At 45.9% G+C, this 23,373-nt stretch overlaps 1 protein-coding gene across 1 annotated transcript in view; it reads left to right on the forward strand.

The window, feature by feature from the left end:
* The window catches only part of LOC119390905 (fatty acid synthase), a 277,784-nt gene that overhangs the window by 225,974 nt on the left and 28,437 nt on the right, over nt 1–23,373 (forward strand). Inside the window, exons 20-21 of the mRNA XM_049415426.1 lie at nt 11,789–11,908; nt 22,089–22,432. Of these exons, the coding sequence (XP_049271383.1) occupies nt 11,789–11,908; nt 22,089–22,432 (464 nt within the window). The remainder of the gene's footprint in view (nt 1–11,788; nt 11,909–22,088; nt 22,433–23,373) is intronic.

Raw genomic sequence — 23,373 nt, forward strand, 5'->3', positions numbered from 1 at the left:
ACTAGAGGCAACGTTCAGGCAATTGTCGAGGCAGCAACGGATTTCCTGAGCACCGCGTACGTGTACGCCTCCGCCCCTCTCCCCCAACGAGAGAAGGGGATGTGTACAAGAGAGCAAGAAAAAGGTGGTGTAGCGGTAGGAAATTTTCAATATATATTAAAGAATAAAAACGCACAGTATACGAGGCTATTCATATAGCTTGGCGTGTCTAACCGCGAATGTGAAGTGAAAAATCCTAAAGAAAAAGAAACAAAACAAGGAGACAGGGCGGGAGAGGTACCAGAAGTGTGTAATGGTTTTATTGGCATGCACAGGGTGGGAGGCGGGGGGTCTTTGTGCTGAATTACATATCAGCTGGGGGTCAAGAAAATCGCGTTATTGTACTCCACCAGAGCTTACAGAACATGTGAGAAGCAACTGAACTTGAGAATTACATGGTCAGGATGGTAAAGAATGGTTAGACAAGAAGCCTTAAAACTGGTTGGCGGTGTGCCTACTATATACGATAAATTCAAGACTGTTCTTTGAAAAATACCTATTGGCACGAGAGTGTATTGAATGTATGAATGATATACGGCTTTCTACATTTTCTGTCTCTCGGAGACTGGAAGTTTCACCGGAGCATATAAAGCTTGAGTTCATCATACTTGTGACCGACCTTATTAGGTGAACAATACTCATAACCTCAATGACGGTCTTATCGTCGCTGTGTCGCAGTAGACTTTGCACAGTGGTTTGAACATTGATGGGAGCGTTCACAATCTGGCATTTTATACCAAATTGGCCTCCGTTGTACCACATCTTTGCCATGTGCTCAACAGCTTGCTAGTCATGCACCTTCACAGAGTGGAATGAGTCCACAAAATTCTTAATTCCTGAAATGCCGTAATTCTTCTAAGTTAACTCTGTTCGGACAAGTTTACTTTAAATATTTGCGGACAATTTTCAACGAATGTTTCTTCTTTCTCTTGGTTTCTCCCAAAGCAGCTATGTGAGCTTGAATAGGGCGAAGTTATATGTTGTGGGTGCCAGCACTGTTTGCTTTCCAACATTTACGATTGACATAAATCGACATTGCACCTGACGCGTTTTCACAGCGCTGTCGAAGTGTCCTCGAGTCATCGTCTAATCAAATGTGGTGGCAGAGGATTAGATGAAGAAACGCTTTTACAGCGAAGAGTTCTGTGCGTCGTGTGATTTCGCCTCATATTTAAGAAACTCCGGTATATATCTAATCGACTTAGATGCTATATGCACTGACTAACTAGTATTGGTAGATAGTGTCTGCTGTCATCTTGTTTTGGATGAGTTTTCGTATGCTTCAGTATTCCTGCAAGCAACGAACTTCACTCAAAGCATTGACATTAGTGGCAGATTATCGAGACCCCAAATAGCATCGCCTACACATCATGCTGAAATCGCTTTGCTGAAAAAGGCAATGCCGTTGTCGAGGATGTAATGCCGTGCATTGTGGGACACTTGTGACCGAAGCAGAATCCCACAAGAGTGAAAAAATTGAATAGATTTGTCTAAATTCTTCCTGAACACTACAATAAAAGCTTATGAATGTAAGACGCATCCAACCAATGCTTGCACGTTTCTACGGTGTTTACATAGCATTGCCACATAAACCATTACAATTCAATTCGTTGCACCGAGCTCATACGAGATTAAATATCCCAAGTCATCGTCATCAACATCGTATTCTCCATATTCCAGTGCCACGATAACCGCAAAATTTCAGCGCCTGTAGTGTTTCAGCAACCCTCTACAAAGTAGTAGTAATGCTTGAAACTAAGGCATGTAACGCGTTTGCTTGGTCATTCGGCAGGATTCGTGGAGAGCTCAGATGGCCTGCTGGGTATGGAATTTTCGGGCCGCGATCCACAAGGACGTCGCGTCATGGGCTTGGTGTCGGCCCGAGGCATTGCAACGGTCGTGGATGTGAACCCTGCTTTCCTTTGGGAAGTTCCGGAAACATGGAGTCTCAAGGAGGCAGCCACCGTGCCAGTGGCCTATGCTACGGCCTACTACACACTACTAGTGCGTGGGAACGTGCAAGCGGGAGAGTCGCTCCTCGTCCATTCTGGCAGCGGAGGTGTTGGCCAAGCCATCATCTCGATTGCATTGTCTATGGGATGCACCGTCTTCACTACAGTTGGTATGTTTGAGTTTTTTGCTTAATTTTGAAACCATGCTTTGGTATCCTCCTGAATTTTTCTAGACATCGTGCAAAAACCATGAGGATGCTTGAGTTTACTTGAGCGCATGTCTGTGATGCGAGAGGTAGTGGTTAAAGGAGCACTGACAGAAAAATTTTGCACCTTGTTTTTTTTTTTTTTGTTGCAATAGATAGCTTATGATCAACTTATCACGGCTGCAAACCTCGTTTGCGCGAGTGCGCGACGGTTATTTATTTAGAGACGTTTTTAGAGCGCCCATACGCAGTTTCGGTTTCAAAGAGCACCGATCTAGGCAGCACTACTTCCGCAGGACGGGTAATGACAGCTGGCCACGTGAACACGCAAAATTGTCACGTAGGCGGCGCGCGAGCGTGAGTGCGGTGGGCGCCGAACCAGGTCAAGTGGCGCCAGCTATGGAGGATTAGAAACAACTAACAAACGCGTAATCTATGTTCTCCGAGCATTCGGAAGCGCCCATTTCGACTCGCTAAGCTTACAGCATCGATTATTTGACTATGGCTCTCAAAAACGGCGCCGAATCGGGACGAATACATTGCTGTCGAAGCTTAAGGACATGAATCTAAAGCAAATGGAAGCATCAGTGCAGAAGTTACACGTTACAGAGCGCACGGCGGCCACTTGATAGATTCGAAGTGGACGACAACCGCTTTTGGCAGTGCTGCCATGTTTTTCGGAGGCGCAAATGCCTCGCCGGCGAAGCTTGCCGTGCAAGTTGGACAGCTCTCGCGCGTGCTGCGACGGCCGACGTTCTGCGGCACCGCGCCGTTGCGGCAGGCTTGCCGCTAGGGTGAGCGGGCCATAACATCTGCCAATGGGCACGACGAGCGAACAGCGGAAGAGAACACAACTAGAACACGCCAAGCCGCAGGCACGGAGGAAGAAATGGCAGGTAGCGCGGCACAAGCGCAAGGGCACAACCAGCCACCAGCCAACACAAACTCGTGACGTAGGTTTGTTTACACATCCCCCGCGTTGATGTCGGCGTCGCGAAGCGCTCGCATCTCGCTCAGTCGCGCGGCATGCACTTTAAAATTGATTTTAAATATGTTCTAGGCTATAATGGCCCTTGATATTTCGTAGACGTTGTGTACGGCTCCACATACATCTATTTCACTCATTATCTCGACTTCAAAGTTTTGTGTCAGTGCTCCTTTAATACCGTTTCTACAAGCCGTGTTTCTGAGGTACCTGATCTCTATTTGTCGCATTTAACACGTTAATCATTTCTTAAAACAACAGATTTCGAATTTGAGGAACGACTGCTGATATTTGAACGATATTTTCGTGCATATTTCCCTGGTTATGGCAGGTCGGCACCTTCAAAAACAAATTTTTCTGAAAAACAATGACTTTTTTAATTTGACATTTTCAAGCTCCTTGTCTATTCAAGAATATTTAGCAAAAAGAAATATGTAGTTATATTGAGCCGTTCGAAACTTATCACCATTTTTCGAACACATCTAACACGCATTCCAAACCGAAACTGAAGTTTTCTGATTCCACAACACCTGCCATGCCGTCATAGATGTTTTTCCTTATACGTATTACATAATGCTAAGTGTCTAAGTACATTGTAAAGCTTCTGGGGTATGATGTTTTCGATTTATTTGAAAATTTCCTTTACACGGCTGCGGTGCTCTGTTGTTTAAGTTGCGCGCGTTTTCGCTCGGCTGTCTGTGCTTTTTCATGCACCACTTCGAGGTCTAGGACTTAGTTGTGGCCTTCCAAGGAGGAAGTCATAGTACTCCATGAAATATGGCAAAGTATAGGACAAAAAAGAAGCATCAACGCAAGTTATGGAATGAATATACCAAGAGTGGACCTGCTGTGGCGCACATAGATGAGAGTCAGCTGGAGACGCAAAATGAGCTACAAAAATATATGTGCTTCAGTTCGCTGAAAAGGAGAATGCGCAGCTTCAGAGGAGGTCCCAGGCTATGATCCTGGAGAATTTCGGACATATTGAATGTTTCTTTATTATATTTACATTCGACTGAAATCTTAAAAGCCATTTTTCTCAAAACGTAATTTTTTGCGTCTTACACTAACGCGACCAGTGATGACTTTCCTTCTGATAAACATTTTACATACAAAGTTTGCATACTATTTATTTACAGCTTGAGTTGCGCATTCAAGCAGAATTTTAGAAAATGAGCAGTAACTTTTTGTACAATGGCCAATTGTGTGCAAAACAAACCTGTCAAATGTAATTTTTTCATTCTTTTTACGATAACTCGCCTTCGATTATAAATGGAGTGATCGTGGAGGTAAGATGCACAGGATAGTGTCTTCACTACGTACCTGCCAAGTCGCGTTTAAATCGCACTAAACATTTTGTAGTTATGACTGTTGGCGCAACATGCGTACTTTGGCAGATTTTCATTTTTATATATTTGTGTCTTACATTTTAGCAGTTTCATCATTCTAAAGTTGAAATTTACCTAAGCCCTACAAGCCAAAACCATAATTAAAACTTTTGGACTGCAACTATAAAATGTTTCGTCGAAGGTGGTGATCTACCTTAGTATCACATTAATTAGTTCAGTATTACAAAAGTTGGAAACAATTTTTATAGGGGTTACTTTGGCGCGTCCACATGATAGTAAATAATTGTTAGCGATGAAGTGTACATAAAAGTAAGAATATCTCTTTACCTCTCTCTCTTTCTTTTAGATTATATCTTTCTTCCCTTTCTGTCTCCCTAGTTCTCTCTTTCTATAATATGCATTACTCTTTCCCCTCCTAGTTTCCCTCCTCCTCAGCCTCTCTTTCCTTTCCCACCCCCTTGCTACGGTATACCATAAAAGGTTATGTTATGGGTCATTCCATTTCAAATCACCCAGCGCTTTTCCGACCATCACAAATATGGCTGAAAAAATTTCCACGCTTTTCTTGAAGTTTAAAACTCGTTCTGCTCGTTTATTTCTGTTGCCAAAAATTTTCCCGCCTGTTTGTGAGAGTCTGTAGTTTTGCGCCGACTGAGCTAAAGGGCATCAAAAAACAATTTTTTTGAAAGGGCGTTTATAGAATGCACTCAACAAAATGGTATTTCCGGCAAGCTAATGAAGTGATGTAACTGTAAAAAAATGACTTATTTATGTATATCGATTCTTCGAGGACTTTTCGCACGAGCAAAATTGAATAAAGTTGCAAAGTTTGATATTTTTTTCCAGGAACAAGGCAAAACTCAAAGGGTAGAAATTAATTATATACTGGAAGCCTGTTCGACATACTACAAAAGAAAAATAATTTAGTCGCTGAAGGTGTAGCACAATCGTCTGAAAAAAAATTGCGAATTTCACTTTTTTGAGGGAAAGCTCTTTATTCATCGTCAAAAAACTTGCCTTGGTGGTCGGACTAAAAATATGCACGATACTCTATTTGAAAGCTCTATGTATTAGCTGAACATGATACAAAGTTACAAAAGGGTATTATTTTTTTAAGTTGAGAAATATTTTTTTTGAAATTTTGTATCTCCACCACCTTTTCGCCGGCGTAAATCAAGAGGCATGAAACACTCAGAAAGGCAACCTTCAGCCCATGCCCACCGACCTGGGATGCAGACGTCAAACATGGTGCTGTCTATAAAGCAACCGCATTTCCTTTTCCATTACTTTTCCTTCTCCTTTTCCATTTGTACACACTTTTGAGATGCCAATGTACTTCAATATACATTGAAAACACAAGCGACTAAAACGCATGTTCCTGTTATACCAGGGTAAATTTAGTGTTAATGAAGCTACTTATATTCGCATGCAACTTTAGAAGTCCGCGGCACTTCCTCCTCAAAAGTGGATGCACACAGGCATGCACATATGGGCGCGCACTCCAGAGTAACAGCGTATGAGCCGGACGGCCGGTGACCCTGCGTTCGGAGAACATTGCCGAGTACATGAGCGGGTCTATTTCTTTAGTCGTGGAAGCGATCGATCGGCTGCCGCGCTTCGGTCGCCCGAGCCGGTCGCCTGAGCCTCTCTCGACCTCTCAATTTTGCAACCGACCACAGTACACCTTACGGGGCTCGCTGTTCCATCCGACCAAGTCCTACTAAAAAGCTAAAACAATAGAGCTTGAAGTAGAAATCGTTGGTATGACTGTTTTTTTTTTCGGAGCTGTACTTCTTACACAAATGATCACAGTACGGGCACTGTGCGAATGACGTGTGTGGTAGTCGGTTTCGCTTCGTTGTTTCCTTTGTAAGAAAGGCAGCGTAGTAAAACAGAGCAAAGAGAATACGGTTCAGGACAGACGCGTGTAAACATTTTTCTTCGCCGATACTTTCACCAGTGAAATACACTGCTGACAGTCTAGTCCACAGCGCTACCAGTTAGTCATTTGTGTCGCTTAATAGCGTGAGGGATGAAAAATTCGTTAGCACGGGTGTCGTGGGAGCCGACGTTTCGACAAGCGGACCGCGATGTTTCGAGAAGTTGGCTTGTGGAAACGTCGGCTCCAGCGACACCCCGTGTTGACGAATTTTTCATCCCTTCAAGCTTCCATCTCCCTCCGAACAACGTGAGGGTTCGAGATTGTTGGTGCTCCATAGTCAATAATATTAAGCCTAAAACTTTGACACAAGAGACGTTCGTCCGTGTTTGTTGCCGTCTCTCGGCCAAAAGTTCTTGCGCTTAGTATTATTACTTTTTTGTGGCTCCACTGAAAAAGCCATCTCAAGTTTCAAAGAACGCAGGTCCGATTCACATATACATGCACAGTCTTAAACAGGATCGTTAAGGATTCAGAAATATTAATAATTACTATTAAACGCATTGCACATACAATATCCACTCGAAATTGCAAGAAAAAACTAACTAAGCAGATGGATGGTCATTCAACACTAAGTAAGATTAATAATATTATCTGGCGTGTTACATCACAAAACCAGGATGTCATTATGAGAGATCGTGGAGCACGGTTTCAGAAATTTTGACCATCTGCTGTTCTTTACGTACACTGACAGAACACAGTACATGGGCCGCTAGCATTTTAGCATTTCGCCTCCACCGCAATGCGACCGACGCGGCTGGGCGGTCGCAACCTAGTCCTCTAGTTGAACCAACTCCCGGAAACAACCACTAGCAGCCGGAAGTGGGACGCGCCGGCGAGCATTAGCCGTCGCAGAGACATGGCGCGTGCGGTTGGCGAATGCTATGAAAAATACAGGGGCCTTAGCAAATGCGAAGCCGTGGCGAGCCGTCAGCGGTATGGAGAGTGAAGAGCAAGAAAGATGTCTGGTCCCTCTGTTATAGGAATCGGTATAATACGAAATTGAAACGTGTCGTCACAGAACTAGTTGATCATTTATGGTGCATTGGTATATGAGAGCTTGTACTATGTCTACTGTTATTTGGGAGATATAGCACCGCTTGATGTGGACGCACCTACGTTGACGCCTAGTGGCACATCTCCGTACCGATGATTAACGCCCATGATCATGATTTAAACCTTGCGCTAGCTGAAGTTCTTAAGATATACGTGGGCACCGCATATGGTGAATCGCGCGCGAACATGGCATCAACAAGCACATAGTGAACACTGATACTCGATATGGACTCCTTCAAAGCGTTGTGAAACGCGAACAGAAACGCGACGAGCGTCGTGTCTTCCCTTAGCCTGGCCTTAACTTTCCACACAGCGAATGGGGAACGCGGTGCGACGGCCAGGCGAGCGTCGGTCAGCTATTTTTCGATATGGATGAATGCTATGAGCGATGCTTGGACTAAAGCCACCACCTCGCGGTGTGTTAATGCGTTGACGAAATGATACTACTATTGGAAACGCGCCAAATGGGATGGTCGTAGCGCGGACATCTGTTCCAACAGTAAGAACTCCTAAAACTGACCAGAACAACAAAGATGCGATACGCAATCATTTTAAGGCGATCTACAAGTTTCCACACCAAGCATGCGTAATCACCGGACTTTCTCGTGAACAAGCGACGCTGTTGTACCGCATAAGGACCAGCTCCGCACACACCCCGGCGTGGTCATTCAAGACTGGGCGATACGCTTTCCCGTTTTGTGCCTTCTGCGGTGACATAGGGGACATTGAACATTTTATTTGGCTTTGACCGCAGTTTGATGTGGAAAGAGCAGCGATGGTCCGCACCTTGCAAAAAGGTTGTCATAGGCACCGGACATTTGAAGACGTCATTTTTCCTGAAGGGCCAGCGGCAACGAAGAGGAGCGTGCAACGAATTTTGTTGGTTTTCCTGCGAGACATTGGGCTGTTCGGCACTTGGTGACATACCCCTAAAATTCAGGAGATGCTCAGGCGGAACAATTTCCGGCCATGCAGGCCAGGCTAACCCCGCCTGCTGCAACATCACCACCACCACCAACGGCACGTTTTCTTTTAGAACTGAAGCATCTTACAGCGGAGTTCAATCCGGTGGTGGTGGTGGTGGTGTGCCGCGCGACCACCCTTACAGCGCATGCGCAAACCCTCTCCACTGCCCCTCTCGACTTCCCCTCTCCCATCTCCCCTCCTTCTCCCCCTCCCCACTTCCTCTCTCCCCTCCCGCTCTCCTCTTCCCCTCTCCCTTTCCCCCTCCCCTCCATATTGCCATCCCCATCTCCTCTCCCCCTCTCTACTTCTCCTCTCCCATTTCCCCCTCACCACTCCCCCTCTGAAACGCGGGATCTACATGCCGAAACACTGCTTCGCATCGCCTCATGGTCCCCTTTAGCGGGAGTTTCTTTTATGCGAGCCTGGTGGCACACATGCGAGGGATTATTGGTCTGCTGCCAGCTCGTAAAAAGATCACGTGCTACGTGACGCCAACAGGCAAAAAAAAGTGTTCCACACTCGCCGCCATGGCTGCGATTGGCGCTGACTAACACTCCTAGGTTTAAATCAACATATATACCCCATAAAGTGGACGGGAGGATGACCGCCGCCGTAGCTCAGTGGTAGAGCATCGGACGCGTTATTCGAAGGTCGCAGGTTCGGTCCCTGCCGGCGGCAAGTCATCTTTTCGTCCACTTTACTTTCTTCACATTCATATTCTAAATACTGCAGATAACACCCCCTATACTTTCCTTGGCGTTATTGTCTGTTAGTTCTCATTAATAATGTGTCTAACAAAGATAAACGAGCCCTTAAAAATCATCTCCTTTCCTTCATTGGTGGCACACATGTCACACCCCCTTATAAAGGGGACGCTCATAGCACCCATCACTCCATCCATCCATCCGTCCAAGAGCACTGTGAAAGGAAAATGTGAAAGTTAAGAGGCGCGTACATGTAGCCTCCGTTATGTGTTTGGCAGTAGCTCAGTGGGCTAAACGCCCGGCAGCCATCTTCGTGGACCCAGAAGTCTTGGGTTTGACCTTTGTCCACGGAGCTTTTTCTGATAGTTTTTTAGGGGCGTAGCTCCTCTTAGTGTAACCTTGTCCCACGTCAGGCGTAACCGCGGCAGTATCTCCCGAACAGTATAATAGATGGCGCTGTCCCATAGATATAGAAACAAATAAATAAAAATAAATACATAAAAAATAAAATAATAAATAAATATAAAAAATAAAAAGAATAAAACGAAAATAAATAAGAAATATAAAAAATTAAAACATAGACAAAAAAAGAAGAAAAAACGGAAAAGGAAAAATAATCAAAGCGGCGTATCGCTTTGACTACAGCTGGGCGAAACCACTGAACATTTCACGGTGTACGCATGATTGCTTCAGGAGCTTCGCCCAAGCTGTTCATCATTCACCCGTGGATATGCTGTAATTTTTTTCTTGGCCATCTGATGGCGTTCATTTTGCTGACGTATTTGGCTGGCAGATATACTTCATGAATGTCTTGGTGGACCCCGACATAAAACACTTTCGTGTTAAAAAAAATTTAATGTGCACGCGGCTTTTGTTTTTGTAATTTACTTTCCAAGAAGGTCACTGCATTACGGTAGCCAGAAACTTTTTCGGAGGCGGGGTGGGAGGGGGGGAGGGCGTTCAACCATACTTTATGGATGTTCGTGCGTGCGTTTGTATGCGTGCGTGTATATATCAACATTCAAAACTGAAAAGTATCGGGGGGGGGGGGAGCTGTTGAAACACCCTGGCTACGTCAGTGGTTCACTGCCAGGGGAGAAATTGGCTCCACGTGATTCAGCCCTACCAATAGGGGGAATCCCTCTATTCTAGTCTTTTAGTGATCTGGCCATCTGCTGCTGCTCTGCTCTTCTCAGTCATGCCCAGAAGACACCCAGGAGTGTGTTGAATCGACAGTGGACACTTGACTCACCGTGCAGAACATGGGCGAGACCCTGTTCTGCGAACCGTGCGGGACAAACACGGCTTTGTTCAAGTGTTTGCGCCTTTGTGTCATCTTAAGCAATAAGGTTTTGTCTTTCCTGTTATACATAGAGGTCGCGCACGTCTTCGTTTGAAATTAGTCCCATTTATGTGAAAATTTATTGTGCCCGCTTTAACGATTTTGGAAGCCGTTGCTTTGGAAGACGTTGCTTTGCCTGCCTATTTTGGCGCCTAAAAGGAGCTGTTTAAATTCCTAAACATCCGGCCTCTAGTAATCAGTATGATATCGAACTAATCTCAACCTTTCACCAAAACAGTCTGCTCGCAGGTAGAAATATATAGCTAAATTGGATATATATGGTCTATGTCTGTGGTTGCGGAATTGTTAATATGCAAGTATGCAGCTAGTGTAAACAATATACATAGTATGATATTCTACAGCTCGTTTTTCGTTTCATCCAGGGTTGCTGGATGGTCACACGGTTGTAGTTCATTGTTGGCAGTCTCCCAGTGTCCTTTCGGAGCAGTGTTACTAACAACCCTTTTCTATCATCTTTCACTCCCCCTTCCCCTTTCCCCAGCACAGGGTAGCCAGCCGGTCTGAGAACTGGCTAACCTCCCTGTCTTTCCGTTTTTCTTCTCCTCCTCCTCCTTACTAACAAAGATTTTGTTTGGAGCAGCCTGTAGCAGTATTTTTCTTTTGGAGCAGTTTGGAGCAATTGGAGCAGCATTGCCATCACTGTGCGCATGTACAGTGGTGATGGGAAGAAACTCGCTCAGCGCGGTGTCTATATTATCGGCTGTTTGGCATTTCTTTTCGAGTGGTTGAAGCCTGGATGGCAATAAAAAGTCACTAGTGTCATGCATGATGTAATCAAGAACTATTCAAGCATGTGTTTATTACCACCAAGGTCAAAGCGTGATAAATACAGCGCGCCGCGGTGTTCGCTTTTTTTTCCATTGCCCTTGTACATGCGTCATACGTTACTTTTCTGTTCATGCTTTTGAAATAAAATGCAGTTTCTTTGCAGACGTTTCCCGGAATGCTGCCCAGAGTTTCAACTGAGGCTGGACGCATCTGTAAACCAATAAATGAGTATAGCTGATTGCCGGGTAATGTTGGCTAAAGATTGACTTATGTTTCCGAGAACTCGTCTATGTTGCTGTGTATTAGCTGGTCTCGGCTAACGTTGGTTATACACTGTTATAACAATGTGGTCATCAATACATATGCATGATTGCGTCTCTGTCTTACCCTGTTGTATGCCTTTCGCACTATGACAGCTCCTCTGAGCAACTACTCTTTTTGTGTTTCTCTTGTTCATTTAGGTTCCGAGAAAAAGCGTCAATTTCTCATGCGCCGATATCCACAACTGGAACATAGAAACGTGGCTAACTCACGTGACTTGTCCTTCGAAGAACACGTCCTACGAGAAACTAAAGGAAGAGGTAAGCGGATTGTTTTCAATAATATGCAGGAAGGGTATATTCTGTGTTTCACCAGGGGTGCGACTAGTTTTTCAAACAAGTGTGTTTCATGTTAAACTTATTTTGTAATTGAGCGAAGCGAATGTTCAAGAACCAATCTTTAAACACTGTTTTTAGCCAAATGAGTTCGTATCTCACGATACCTTCTACATCCTACGCCGCGAACAAAGCAATAGGCAAGAAATCTGAAGGCAGGCTAATATGCAGCTAATATTTAGAGTTTGAGAAGCATAAGGGTTCAAATTGAAGCAAATGTTTACGATCAAGCTGTATAAATAGGAGCCGAAGAACTTGTATTTTCCTTACTGTTGGGTGCGTTTCTTGCTTGCATTTACTTGTTTTGCTTTTTTTACTCACTCCCCTCTGTAATGCGTTTGGCCTTGAGGGCATTAATAAATGAAATGAAATGAAATGAAAGCCACTTTCTTACTATCAGCATAACTGTTGTCGCAGGAGGCGTAATATCAATAAAGTAGTTCCTACAAGCGCCGGCATTTTATCGCTTGGTTTGTGCATTTGGGAATTCGGGAAACACAGCGCAAGAGATTAGCATATTAGTCATCCTATGTGTTAGAGTATTTGCTCCTGACACCTGGCATGAGAATTATGGCTTTAGTACTTGCTTCGCCAACCAGTTGTGCCGTTGACGTGGATATGGCTTCTTGCGAAAAATGATTTGTTTTAAAGGAAGACCGCGTCTGGTTTTATAGTCCTTGGACCTGCTCTGGCAGCAAATGAGTCGTGACCCTGATTCGTGGCAGCGTTCAAGTGTTTTCGGTTTCACAGCGAAGCTAGATATGGCGCGGGTAATCTGTTTGCGAACGAAAACCCGTTGCGCCATCTTGGAAGCAGTAGCAAGACTATTGTGTGCTGAAGGATTTTCAAGCGTTAAAGTTCGTTCACACCTGTGACGTGACCAAGGTATTCGCAAAGCGACCGCTTTGGCTTAGTCGCTCGCTGCTTGATTTTTCAGTCCCGCGACTGAAGTCGCAAATGTCTAAACCAATCACATGCGCAGAAACAGGATGTCAGCTTTTATTACGGGGCAATAGCAATGCGAGCTATATGCGAGTTGACGTGAATTCTGGGTGGTGAAGGTTATAAGTCGCACGCAGGTGTGAACATCGGTCACCTTCAGTCACTTTTTGGTCGCCAGTCGCAAATGGTCGCACAACCGGTGGCAGTCGCAGGTGTGAATGAGCCTTGAAAGTGAAACCTCTTACGCCATCCATAAAAGTAGCCACTGAAACTAATGCATTAGAATGGAAGCATTTTTCTTCCGGTACTGGAACTTCAATCCGCGCCCCCACACTCCGAATGCAAGTGCCAATCTCTAGGTAACACACCCACGCTTGAAAAACTCAACAATATGAATGCCTTGTATTTTAGAAGAGAAACGTGCCAACGAGCAACGTGTCAACGTTGCCAATGGCATTAACAACGACGCTAGAGGGCGCCTCGTGGCAACAGCGTAAAAAATCCTATAGCCTTGATGTTGTTACATAAGACTGCTTATATTGCCCTTCGAAAAAAGTATTCTCATCAGTGCATCATTGTCTAGCAGTGCAGCCCACCTAAAGGGTGCAAGCTGGCTTCCCAAATTGCATCTTGCAGTGAAGCTTAGTGCGAGAAGCTTATTTCCAGTATCGCGGCGTCGTCGTCGATGCGTTGCGGTAGACTCTGCACGGGTGATTTGAACGTATCACCGCCGTATCACTAGTGTACCCTGTGATAATAGCTTGGCTGATCATCCGCGTTCACAGAGTGCAATGACTCGCAAGTTCTTTTCAACAGCGAAAGTTGTTCTTGGTCGAGCCTTTCACATCCGGGATCCGCGGTAACGCTTGTCGGCATCATAGAATGGCATGCGCCACAGATATTTTTAACTCCAACTACTCACCACTGGTCCGCTAAAAATGAGGCAACAGTTGGCTCATCAAACGGGTATGGGCCACAGAAATCTGTGTGCCCTATAAGAAAACTATCAATATCATAAATGCGTATGTGCCGAAAAATTGGCTAAATACCACTACACACAACTTCCACGAAATAGGAAGAAGGCGAGAGTTAGCCCAACTGGCGTGCGCGTTACCACTGTCACACCACTGTCACGTGATAGTTTGTGGTTATAAAAGGTGGTGGCTATACTGCCACCTCAAAGCTTAACAAATAGTGTTTAGTAAAGAGCAGTGATACAACATATCGGAGCATCCTAAGCGAAGGCTTCCTTGTAAACCTGTGTATAAGAGTGGGATGGTAAAGATGCAATAAAACTATTCGCCTCGTGCACCACCAATGGCAGCGCTGCGAACGGTGCTCCGGTGGCGCAAAGGTGGGGATTCGGCTTTTGTCGTCTGCTCGTATCTGTTAAAGTGACCATACCTACATTTGTTTAAAAATATGCTATTGGAGGGGAACAAAGACGTGAACACGGGTAACAGGATGTATATTCCATTATATGAACTTCGACATGGGCGCTAACCCAGATGAAAGTTTCGATACAACAATTTTTACTCCTGAATATCAGAACGCTGCGTCGTCATTCTGCCTTCAAACTCATTTTACATGTGTAGCGAAGCCTTCGAACTTAGTAATGGGTTGCGCTCTCCAGCGCCTTCTAGTGGGTCGTCCTCTTTGGCTTCTTCTGAGAGGACGCTACTCGCGCTGAGAGCCCGTGCTTGGCAGTGACTGTCGCCATTATGTGTTGTCGCTGAGTGCCGGCAAATAAACATCTTAACACATGAAATGTTTGATGCAGGCTAAGCAGTCGCCTTCATTCTCCACCTGTAAATGCGGCGTTCCTTCCGTGATTAACACCTTCCTAATAAATAGTTGAGTACGCTTGCCTATTGTGGAGAAGTAACAAACACTGTAATAGAATGAGACCCAACTCGTGGCAAGTAGGATAACCCACGGTAACTTTGAAATAGCGAAATAGCGAAATGTTTGCTTATTGCACATGGCATCGGCCTGCTTTGGGACGTAAAATATCGAGTTTATAAGAGGAATGCCTTTTATGCCTCATGACTAGGGTCACGTGGGGAAAGCCGGCGTGTACCGTAAAATACCGAGCAATCACACCCCCCCCCCTGCGGTCATGGATCAAAATTCAACATGTCGGCGGAAGAGCCGCTCAGTAAACAGAAGGCACGCCCGTGCTACTAACGAAATGTTTCATTGAACGCGCATGCGCTGACTGTTTTTATTCATCTCATCGGGTAAAGAAAAACAGTGAAAGAAACAGTGATTTAGGCTCGTGCTTTTTACGGTAGTTCTGAAACGCACATGAATAACAAAAAAATTACAGCATATCCACGGCTGAATGGTGAAGAGCTTGGGCGAAGCTCCTGAAGGCAATCATGGTCTCGGGATCCGCTTCTCGTTGAGCCCGTTTCGCAGCGGCGTCCTTGGCGCCCACCGTCTCGGGATCCGCCAGGCTGCCGCCAAGCGAGCGCCGACACGTACGGCGACGATCCAGGAGAATAAGAGAGGCGCTCGCTCCCCGCGCCTCCCCGCGCCGCCCGCGCGGCAGTTAATCGGAGAGCAGCGGCACTTCCAGCGCCATCTAGTGTCGATTCACACAAGCGCCATATTGCACACAATTCCATTGGACCAACGCCATCTAGGAAAAGAGACGAGAAATGGTGATGACACACATTGTGTACAGCGCCATCTAGAATATCGTCCCTGAACTGCAGTTTGTATGTACTTCTATGAGACAGCGCCATCTATTAAACTGTTCGGGAGATACTGCCACTGCCGGTTACGCCTGACATGGGACATGATTAGACTAAGAGGAGCTACGCCCCTAAAAATCCCCGCCCAGGCACTCCGTCCAGATCGTTGACCAGCGAAGCTGAAATGTGGGGCGCTGGTGTTTATCACTGAGTTAATCGTGACGGTTCATTAGTTTTTCCTTATTTATCCCTTACGTTTGTCGAGAAATCTTGCTTGGTGTTTGCCGCCCGTGCCTTCTCTTCTTCATTTTTAGTAAAGTAGTTAGTGTGTAGTGGGATTTGTCACATTTCTGTGGAACATGCGCTAGGAGCTTTTGCGCCCAGACGTCAGACGAATGTTCATTCACTCAGCCACATATAGCTCAGCTGTAAAAACCCGCCATGGATGAAAAAAAAACCAGGAGGGAGCGTCACGTGACACTTTTGAAGCCCAGCCAAAACAAAATAAAACAGGGGCATGCTGGCAAATGAGCACCCTCACGTGATAGGCAAGCGGTGATAGGGGGGAGCGGCGTCCGAGGAGGTTGGCTTGTGGACGCTAGACGCGCGCGCTCGTCAATTTTTGTTTTTTGTTCATGAGCCCACCAAAAAAGGAAATGAAACAGGAGCATCATGGGAAATGAGCCTCGAACTCGCGGAGCAAGCGGCTTCAGAGGAGGTTGGCGCGGTTTCAAAGGAGGATGGCGCGGCTTCAGACGAGGTTGGCTTGTGAACGCTAGGCTATGGTGGCTAGAGGGGGAGGTGTGAGCAACGGCGCGCCGGAGACGAAGCATTTTTTCATGACGATGTGACGGCGCGGGCGGCATCACGGTGCCGACAGCAGCGCCGCCGCATGGGCGCGTCCTCGGGCGCGTCTGTCGGCTCCGAGATTTCATCCGCGCGCTGGCTTAGGTTCGCGGAGGTGTTTTGTACGGACGCGAGGCGCGTTTTCCGTCCACGACTTCTTACTGCGCACACTAACGATATAACCAAATAATTTTCGAGATTAGGCAAACATATCAATGAAGCTGGCCGAACAAGAGCTTTGGTAATTGCTTCGTACTGCTGAAGCTTTGTGTGGAGCGTAACGATTGGAAAACACTGCACCTCGGCTTATGCAGTGGGTGGTCGTTTGCGGGAGCTATTGCCCCCCGTTTCGCTGGCAACTTCTTGGAAAGGTACGCAGCGACGTTGGGAACAAAGCTGGAACCGCATCTGGTGTTAGGAAGGGCGACCACAGGGAATTTACAGTTTCACCGTTGATCACATGTGTGTAGCTGCGAAATATAAACCTCTTGTCGAAGTGAAGTTCACAGACAACGCTATTCTTGTCCAGCGGCTTATCAGCTCGTGGAATGGAACGTTCTCAACCCTGGCGGTCGACGTTCATCATCGGCGGGATAACTGCGATGAGAGAGACCTTAATTTCTCTTTTTTTTCCTGTCCGGAGACGTATTCCGTAGTGGACCGAGGGGCGAAACAATGTCTCTGCTGTCTCTGCAGTTTTGCCATCACGTAGCGTCAGCACATGAAAACAACAAACTCGCAGGTGAGCCGTCGGCGCAATGTAGCGGACGCTTTTCGGCTTTCTTGCGATGCTCGGTCGATCACATAAAGTAACCAAGGCACGCGTCCTCTGGTGCGGTGACGGCGACGGATAATCTATAATCTAATCTATCGACGGGACGACACAACTTCACGACAGAAAATGTTGTGCGCTGACGAGATCGGCAGCAACACCGGCGTTGCCGCACAATTGTCGTTTTTGCTCGCGAGAAAACGCGACATGCGTTTGTCGCTCGCGAACAATGCGGCATACGTTTATCGGTCGAGAAAAACGTGACATGCTTTTCTCGCTCGCAAAAACCGCGACATACGTACGTTTCTCGGTCGCGAAAAACGCAACATGCGTTTCTCGCTTTAGTAGACAGCGTGCCATAGACGCGTTCGCTGACTAGGAAATTCCGGTTTCCCGCGAAGCGCAGGTGGCTACGGCAACGGCTTTGGCCATCAGGCACCAATACGCACAAGCAAAAGCCGAGCAGGCGAAGCAACAGGTTACATAACACGCACTTTGCCGGAGAGAATCCACGAGACCACTTCGCCAGACCTCGCTCTAGGCATCTCGGAGACGACGAGCGCGCCACCTGTTGGCGTCATGAAAATGTGCCGCACCGGCTTGCACGGCGCAGCTCGGCCGACGCTGACACCTCCCCCTCTAGCCACCATAGCTAGGCGTGCTCCCTCCTATATTTCTTTCCTTTCTCCATGAAACCCACCGTGCGCCTCGCGGCTCCCGGTGCGCAAGCTGGGCGTTTTCGTCATCTTTGCTGCGTTCACGTGACTCGGCCTGAAGTCACGTGACCACACGTGCGTCTGGTGTATCGAGGCACGCGCGCTGGTAGTCAACTTCATCTTTGTGTTGTTCGCGTGATTAAAAAAATAAACATGGTTGATCCCTCCGGTATAGGAATCGGTATAACACGAAAGTGAACCGTGCCTTTACAAAAGTACAGATGATTGTTTATTGTACATTAATGTATCAAAGCTTGCACAATGTCTATTGGTGTTTGGCAGCTATAGCACCGTTTGATGTGGATGCACCCACGTTGACGCCTAGTGGTCCATCTCCATGCCTACGACTATCCAAACATCGTGTTTTGACCCCAGTGGTAGCTGAAGTAGTTAACATACACATGGAAACAGCATAAGCTGAATCCCGCGCAAAGATGGCATAAAGAAACACATAACACTGGTACTCGATATGCACATATTCACAGCGTCGTCATTTGACGAAAGAAACACCAAGGCGTGCGTTCCCAGTAATAGGCTAACTGTACGCCTGTGCTCCCGCATATACCACACAACGCTCTAGGAACGCGAGAGCGAGATTGTTACTGGCGCCATATACGTGGGAAGGCGTTCCGCTTCCCGCTGACGTGTTTCTCGCTGCACCGAAAGCCCCTAAAGCGCTTTTTGCTGGCTCTCGTTAGTGTCATGATACATGGGCGATGTCGCCCAGACGAAGACATCGTCTCCGCCGACCTAGATCATTGCGAAAGGGAAAGCATCATTAAAGTCAGCGCAAAAAACAGGGACACAGAACAGGAACACACTACACAGCGCTGTGTAGTGTGCTCCTTTTCTGTGTCCTTTCTTGCGCTGCGTTTAATGATTTTATCATACCAACTCGCCCAGCAAGACGCCCTTCGAAAGGGAAAGTGTGTGCGAGATATGAAGCTCGCTTGTGAAGCCTTATACATGTGCTTCTTTGCACAGTGGGTAGAGCGCCCAGCACTTGTCGATCATAGGTTCGATTCCTAGGTCATTCAAATGAACCAAACCTTTTTCTTTTGGTTTGTCATTTGTTCGCGTGCTTTCTACCTACGTCGCATCCATGACGGATATGATGCCAGTGAAGGCGGATCCAGGCATAAAACAACTTCGTGTTAGAAAATAGAAAAGCAACGGTGTTCGCGTGACTCTCACTTCGTCTTTGCGAAGACCTGGAACCGGCCAGATAAATAACATAAAGAAGACGATTCTCTGGCGTAGGAGGCGATATGGAAATCTTCGGCGAAGGGACACTGGATGCTTGGAGAGAATAAAAGCGGCGTTTGTACGACTTCGCTCACTGACGTCTATAAAGAGCGAATGCCACACAGAAGTCCATATATATGATTATTCCCAAAGCAAATTAGGTAATAAAAGCTGTTGAGGTTTTATGTCCCCAAACCACTGAATGATTATGGGGGACACCGCACTGGAAGGCTCCGGAAATTTTGACCCACTACAGTTTTTTTAACGCGCACATAAATCTAACTACACGGGTCTGTAGCATTTCGCCTCCATCGAAGTGCGGCCACCGCGGCCTCGATTAGATCCCCCGGCTAGCAGTCCAGCACCGTAACCACAATACCATCACGGCGGCGAAAAGCAAACTGAGTGATTAGTGAGTTATTTATTGAATGTTAGTTGTTTCAGATAATTAGCAAAGGTTTAATTAGTAAGAAGCTCATATGCTTATAATCAAATGAAGTGAAGGGAATGCCGAGTGAAAGTTCATTCGTGAAGATGGCATTAGCGACGCTTTACTAGATTTCGCGGAATCGAATCCCGGCTGCAGCGGCCGCGTTTCTGGTGGAGGCCAAAATGCTTGAGTCCCGTCTACTTAGATTTAGGTGCACGTTGAAGAATCCCAGGTGGTCGAATTTTCCGGAGCCCTCCGCTACGGCGTTCCTCATCATCATACCGTGGTTTTGGGACGTTAATCTCAATCAATTATTATTACGACTTAATAAATTAATATTAGTTGTTTAGTGAATGTTGGATGTCAATGTGAAGTTCTTGGTCAAACAGCCACAGCGGTTTGCGCTCGCCTTCGAGTCGTTTTTGGCGAATGCCTAAGGGGCTCCGTGATCTCTTTTTTTCGTTCTGCACTCTAAGAACTAAGAGAGTGCTGGGCACTCTCTTAGTCCTTGTCCCATATTGAACTCTCTTTTCCAGTGTAAATCACCTCTTCTTGAGGCAGAGTACAGTAATGCCCCCAGAGAGGGCTATTGTACTCCACTTCAACAGAGTAGCATAACTCTTGCCGAAACAAAGTAGTTGTACCCCTTCGAAGGGAGTAGTAACACACCTCCAGAAAAAAAATAGCAGAACTCGGGCCAAAATTGGGCCTTAAAATTGCTCTTCACAATTTATTCATGCGTAGACCGTAATGATTACATAATAACGAGCACTGCGACAAAAAAAAAGACGTTAGAAAAAGCACGGGCGAGCGAGGTTCGAACCAGCGTCCCTCAGATTGCGAGTCCGACGCGCTACCGCAACGCCACACTGGAATTTTCTTTCTTTATTACTTACTTTTGCACCTCATACAATAATATTACAGTGCATAAACAGTACATGCAGAGGTAAAGACCGGAATGGTTACATAGTGACTAGAATTCCTTTATACGGATATGTGGCTCAAGATGTTCGAGCCACTCTGGAATTGGGTCTTTAGTTTTACACCCTTCAATAAACTTCGTGATCATTTGGCGGAAATATTCACGAATGGGCAGTGTATTGATGTCGGCATGGCGGACTGCCATGTACTTTTTCCAGATACTGTGAAGGCCGAGCAACATAATAGTATCATAAGGTGCTCCATCATCTTCTTAATTAACTGGTAAAAACCTGATCCCGTAGGCATCAATCGGTAAGCAACGCCACACTGGAAGACGACGAGCACGCCCGTTTTATTTCATGTTGTCACTGATCATGTCAGTGACCTCTCTTCATTTCCTTGTTTTGAAACGCCGGTTTGAGTCTCCGTGTATGCGCCTACCAAACACAGGTAGTTCAATTGTTTGTTTCGTGCTTTTCGGTATCAGAGCGTCAATCCGGCACATATCCCAGCAAACAAGATTAGCGTAACCGAAGATACGTGCGGCATTCTCGTTGACTCGCTAAGCGGTTAGTAATTTCTGTGTAGAAAACGCTGTACTTCTGAACTGCACATTGAACACCTGGCTTTTCTTTACGCCCTCGGACATATTTTCGGTTATTATTGTTCACGTTCCGCGACTACAGCCGTAATAGCCTACTCTAGCGGTACGGACCATTTAGCTTGGGCAGTCACTCTGAGCATGGCGTTCGTAACGAAAAACGTGGATATAAAAATACGAAGAATTTAAAAACCTTTCGAATGTAGTTTCGATCGTCGACCGACTCCATGAGGTGATATTCGCTTTTTTACTGCACAAATCTAAAGCTAAAAACGCGGATATTAGGCTATTTATCTCAGTGCCTTCCAGTACACTGAAAAGCACTGGGAGGCGTGGAAACGCTGCTACAACAGCGTACAATAGAGAGCACTGCATTCGTCGCGGGGCTGGAGGCGACAAATAAAGAAAAGCAGCGTTTCCACGCCTCCCAGTGCTTTTTGGTGTACTGGAAGGCACTGGGATAAATAGCCTAATATCCGTGATTTTTGCTTTGGTGCTTAATAATGAGTAGTCATCGCTCGCGGTATGCCGGCACATCTCGATATATATATATATATATATATATATATATATATATATATATATATATATATATATATATATATATATATATATATTTATTTATTTTGTTCATATATGAGAAGCAGGCAAATCACTGCGTTTTACTTTCTGATGCCAGAAGATTATACGGGCATTCCACTATCTCAGATAGAGGTGGAGTATAAGCACATTTCACTCTCGCCTTTCGTACAGAGTGAACGTGCATTTCACTCTATGCGATGCTTTGCGAGAGTAAGAGAACGCTCTGAAGAGTAACTCGGCTCTTTTACTCTTGAGATACCCTTGCCAGTTTTTAGAGTGTGTTTGCTACATCGTGTCAAAATATGCGCGTATTATTATCAGTCTCAAACACCATGTGCATCTTTACGCCAGGTGTGGACGTTGTCATCAACTCCCTTGCTGAGGAAAAACTCCAGGCCAGTGTTCGCTGCCTGGCAACCAACGGCCGCTTCCTAGAGATCGGCAAGTTTGATTTGTCGAATGACTCTCCACTGGGGATGTCGGCGTTCCTGAAAGGTGTCACGTTCCATGGAATCTTGCTGGAACTTCTACTCAGAGACGACTCAGGATGGCGTCGTGTCGCGGAACTAGTCCGCACCGGCATTGCTCTGGGTGTCGTGCAACCACTCGATGTCATCCTGTACCCATCGGACGAAGCGGAAGCGGCATTCCGGTTTATGGCCTCTGGAAAACACGTGGGAAAAATAGTACTTCAGGTGAGCTCTTGCTAGACTGAGAACATGGGGGAAGGGAAGCATATTGACTACATTACATCCAAAGCACTGAAAAAATTAGGTTACCTGCGTCGTATGTCATCTAAATCTCCGAAATGCACTAAGTTACTGTTATATAAAACGCTTATACGCCCTATACTAGAGTATGCTTCATGTGTCTGGAACCCGTACAAAACAAGTGACGTCACCAAAATTGAATCTGTACAAAGGAAGGCAGTTCGTTTCATTTGCAAACGCTATGATCGTAATTTTTCACCTTCATCAGCAATGAATTCCTTGAAACTCCCTATCCTATGCACGAGACGGGATACCGATTCCTTGAAGCTATTGCACCCATTTCTTCACTCATCTTGTCGACTATCTTCCGACGATTACATCTACTATGCTAATACTCTTTCAACTAGGCGTTACCACAGCCTCAACCTAAAGCCTTTCTTTACGCACACGAAAATTTTTAAGAATAGTTATTTTCCTAGAGTTATTGAAAGATGGAATGAATTACCTGGTTGTACTCGTGAATTGTCGTTGTCGGATTTTGTAGATGCATTGTTATGATAAATCGTTTGGTTTTTGTTTTTTAAACCTTGTTAACAATGTATTTGTGTATGAAAATGTATGCCACTCCTGCAATAGCCCGGCATAGGGCTGCAGTATTTAAAAATAAAATAAAAAATAAAAAGAACGACGCACCCTATCGTATCCCAATGCATTGTGAAAAGTGTGGCTGAAGTGAACTCATATTTATGGGGCAAACAAATCTGCAGACGCCCCGCAGTGTTCTCTCCTGCGCAGCTGGTCTACTCCTGCGCAGATCTGAAGCCCCTGCGCAATCGTGACGCATGATGTCCGGTCTGCGTGTACTTAAATGTTGTAAGCGTGCCTTTACGCCTGGCTTTTTGAGGGAGGAGGCCTGGGCTTTGGGC

Source organism: Rhipicephalus sanguineus, chromosome 4 (genome assembly GCF_013339695.2).
Source record: "Rhipicephalus sanguineus isolate Rsan-2018 chromosome 4, BIME_Rsan_1.4, whole genome shotgun sequence".
Classification (NCBI taxonomy): domain Eukaryota; kingdom Metazoa; phylum Arthropoda; class Arachnida; order Ixodida; family Ixodidae; genus Rhipicephalus; species Rhipicephalus sanguineus.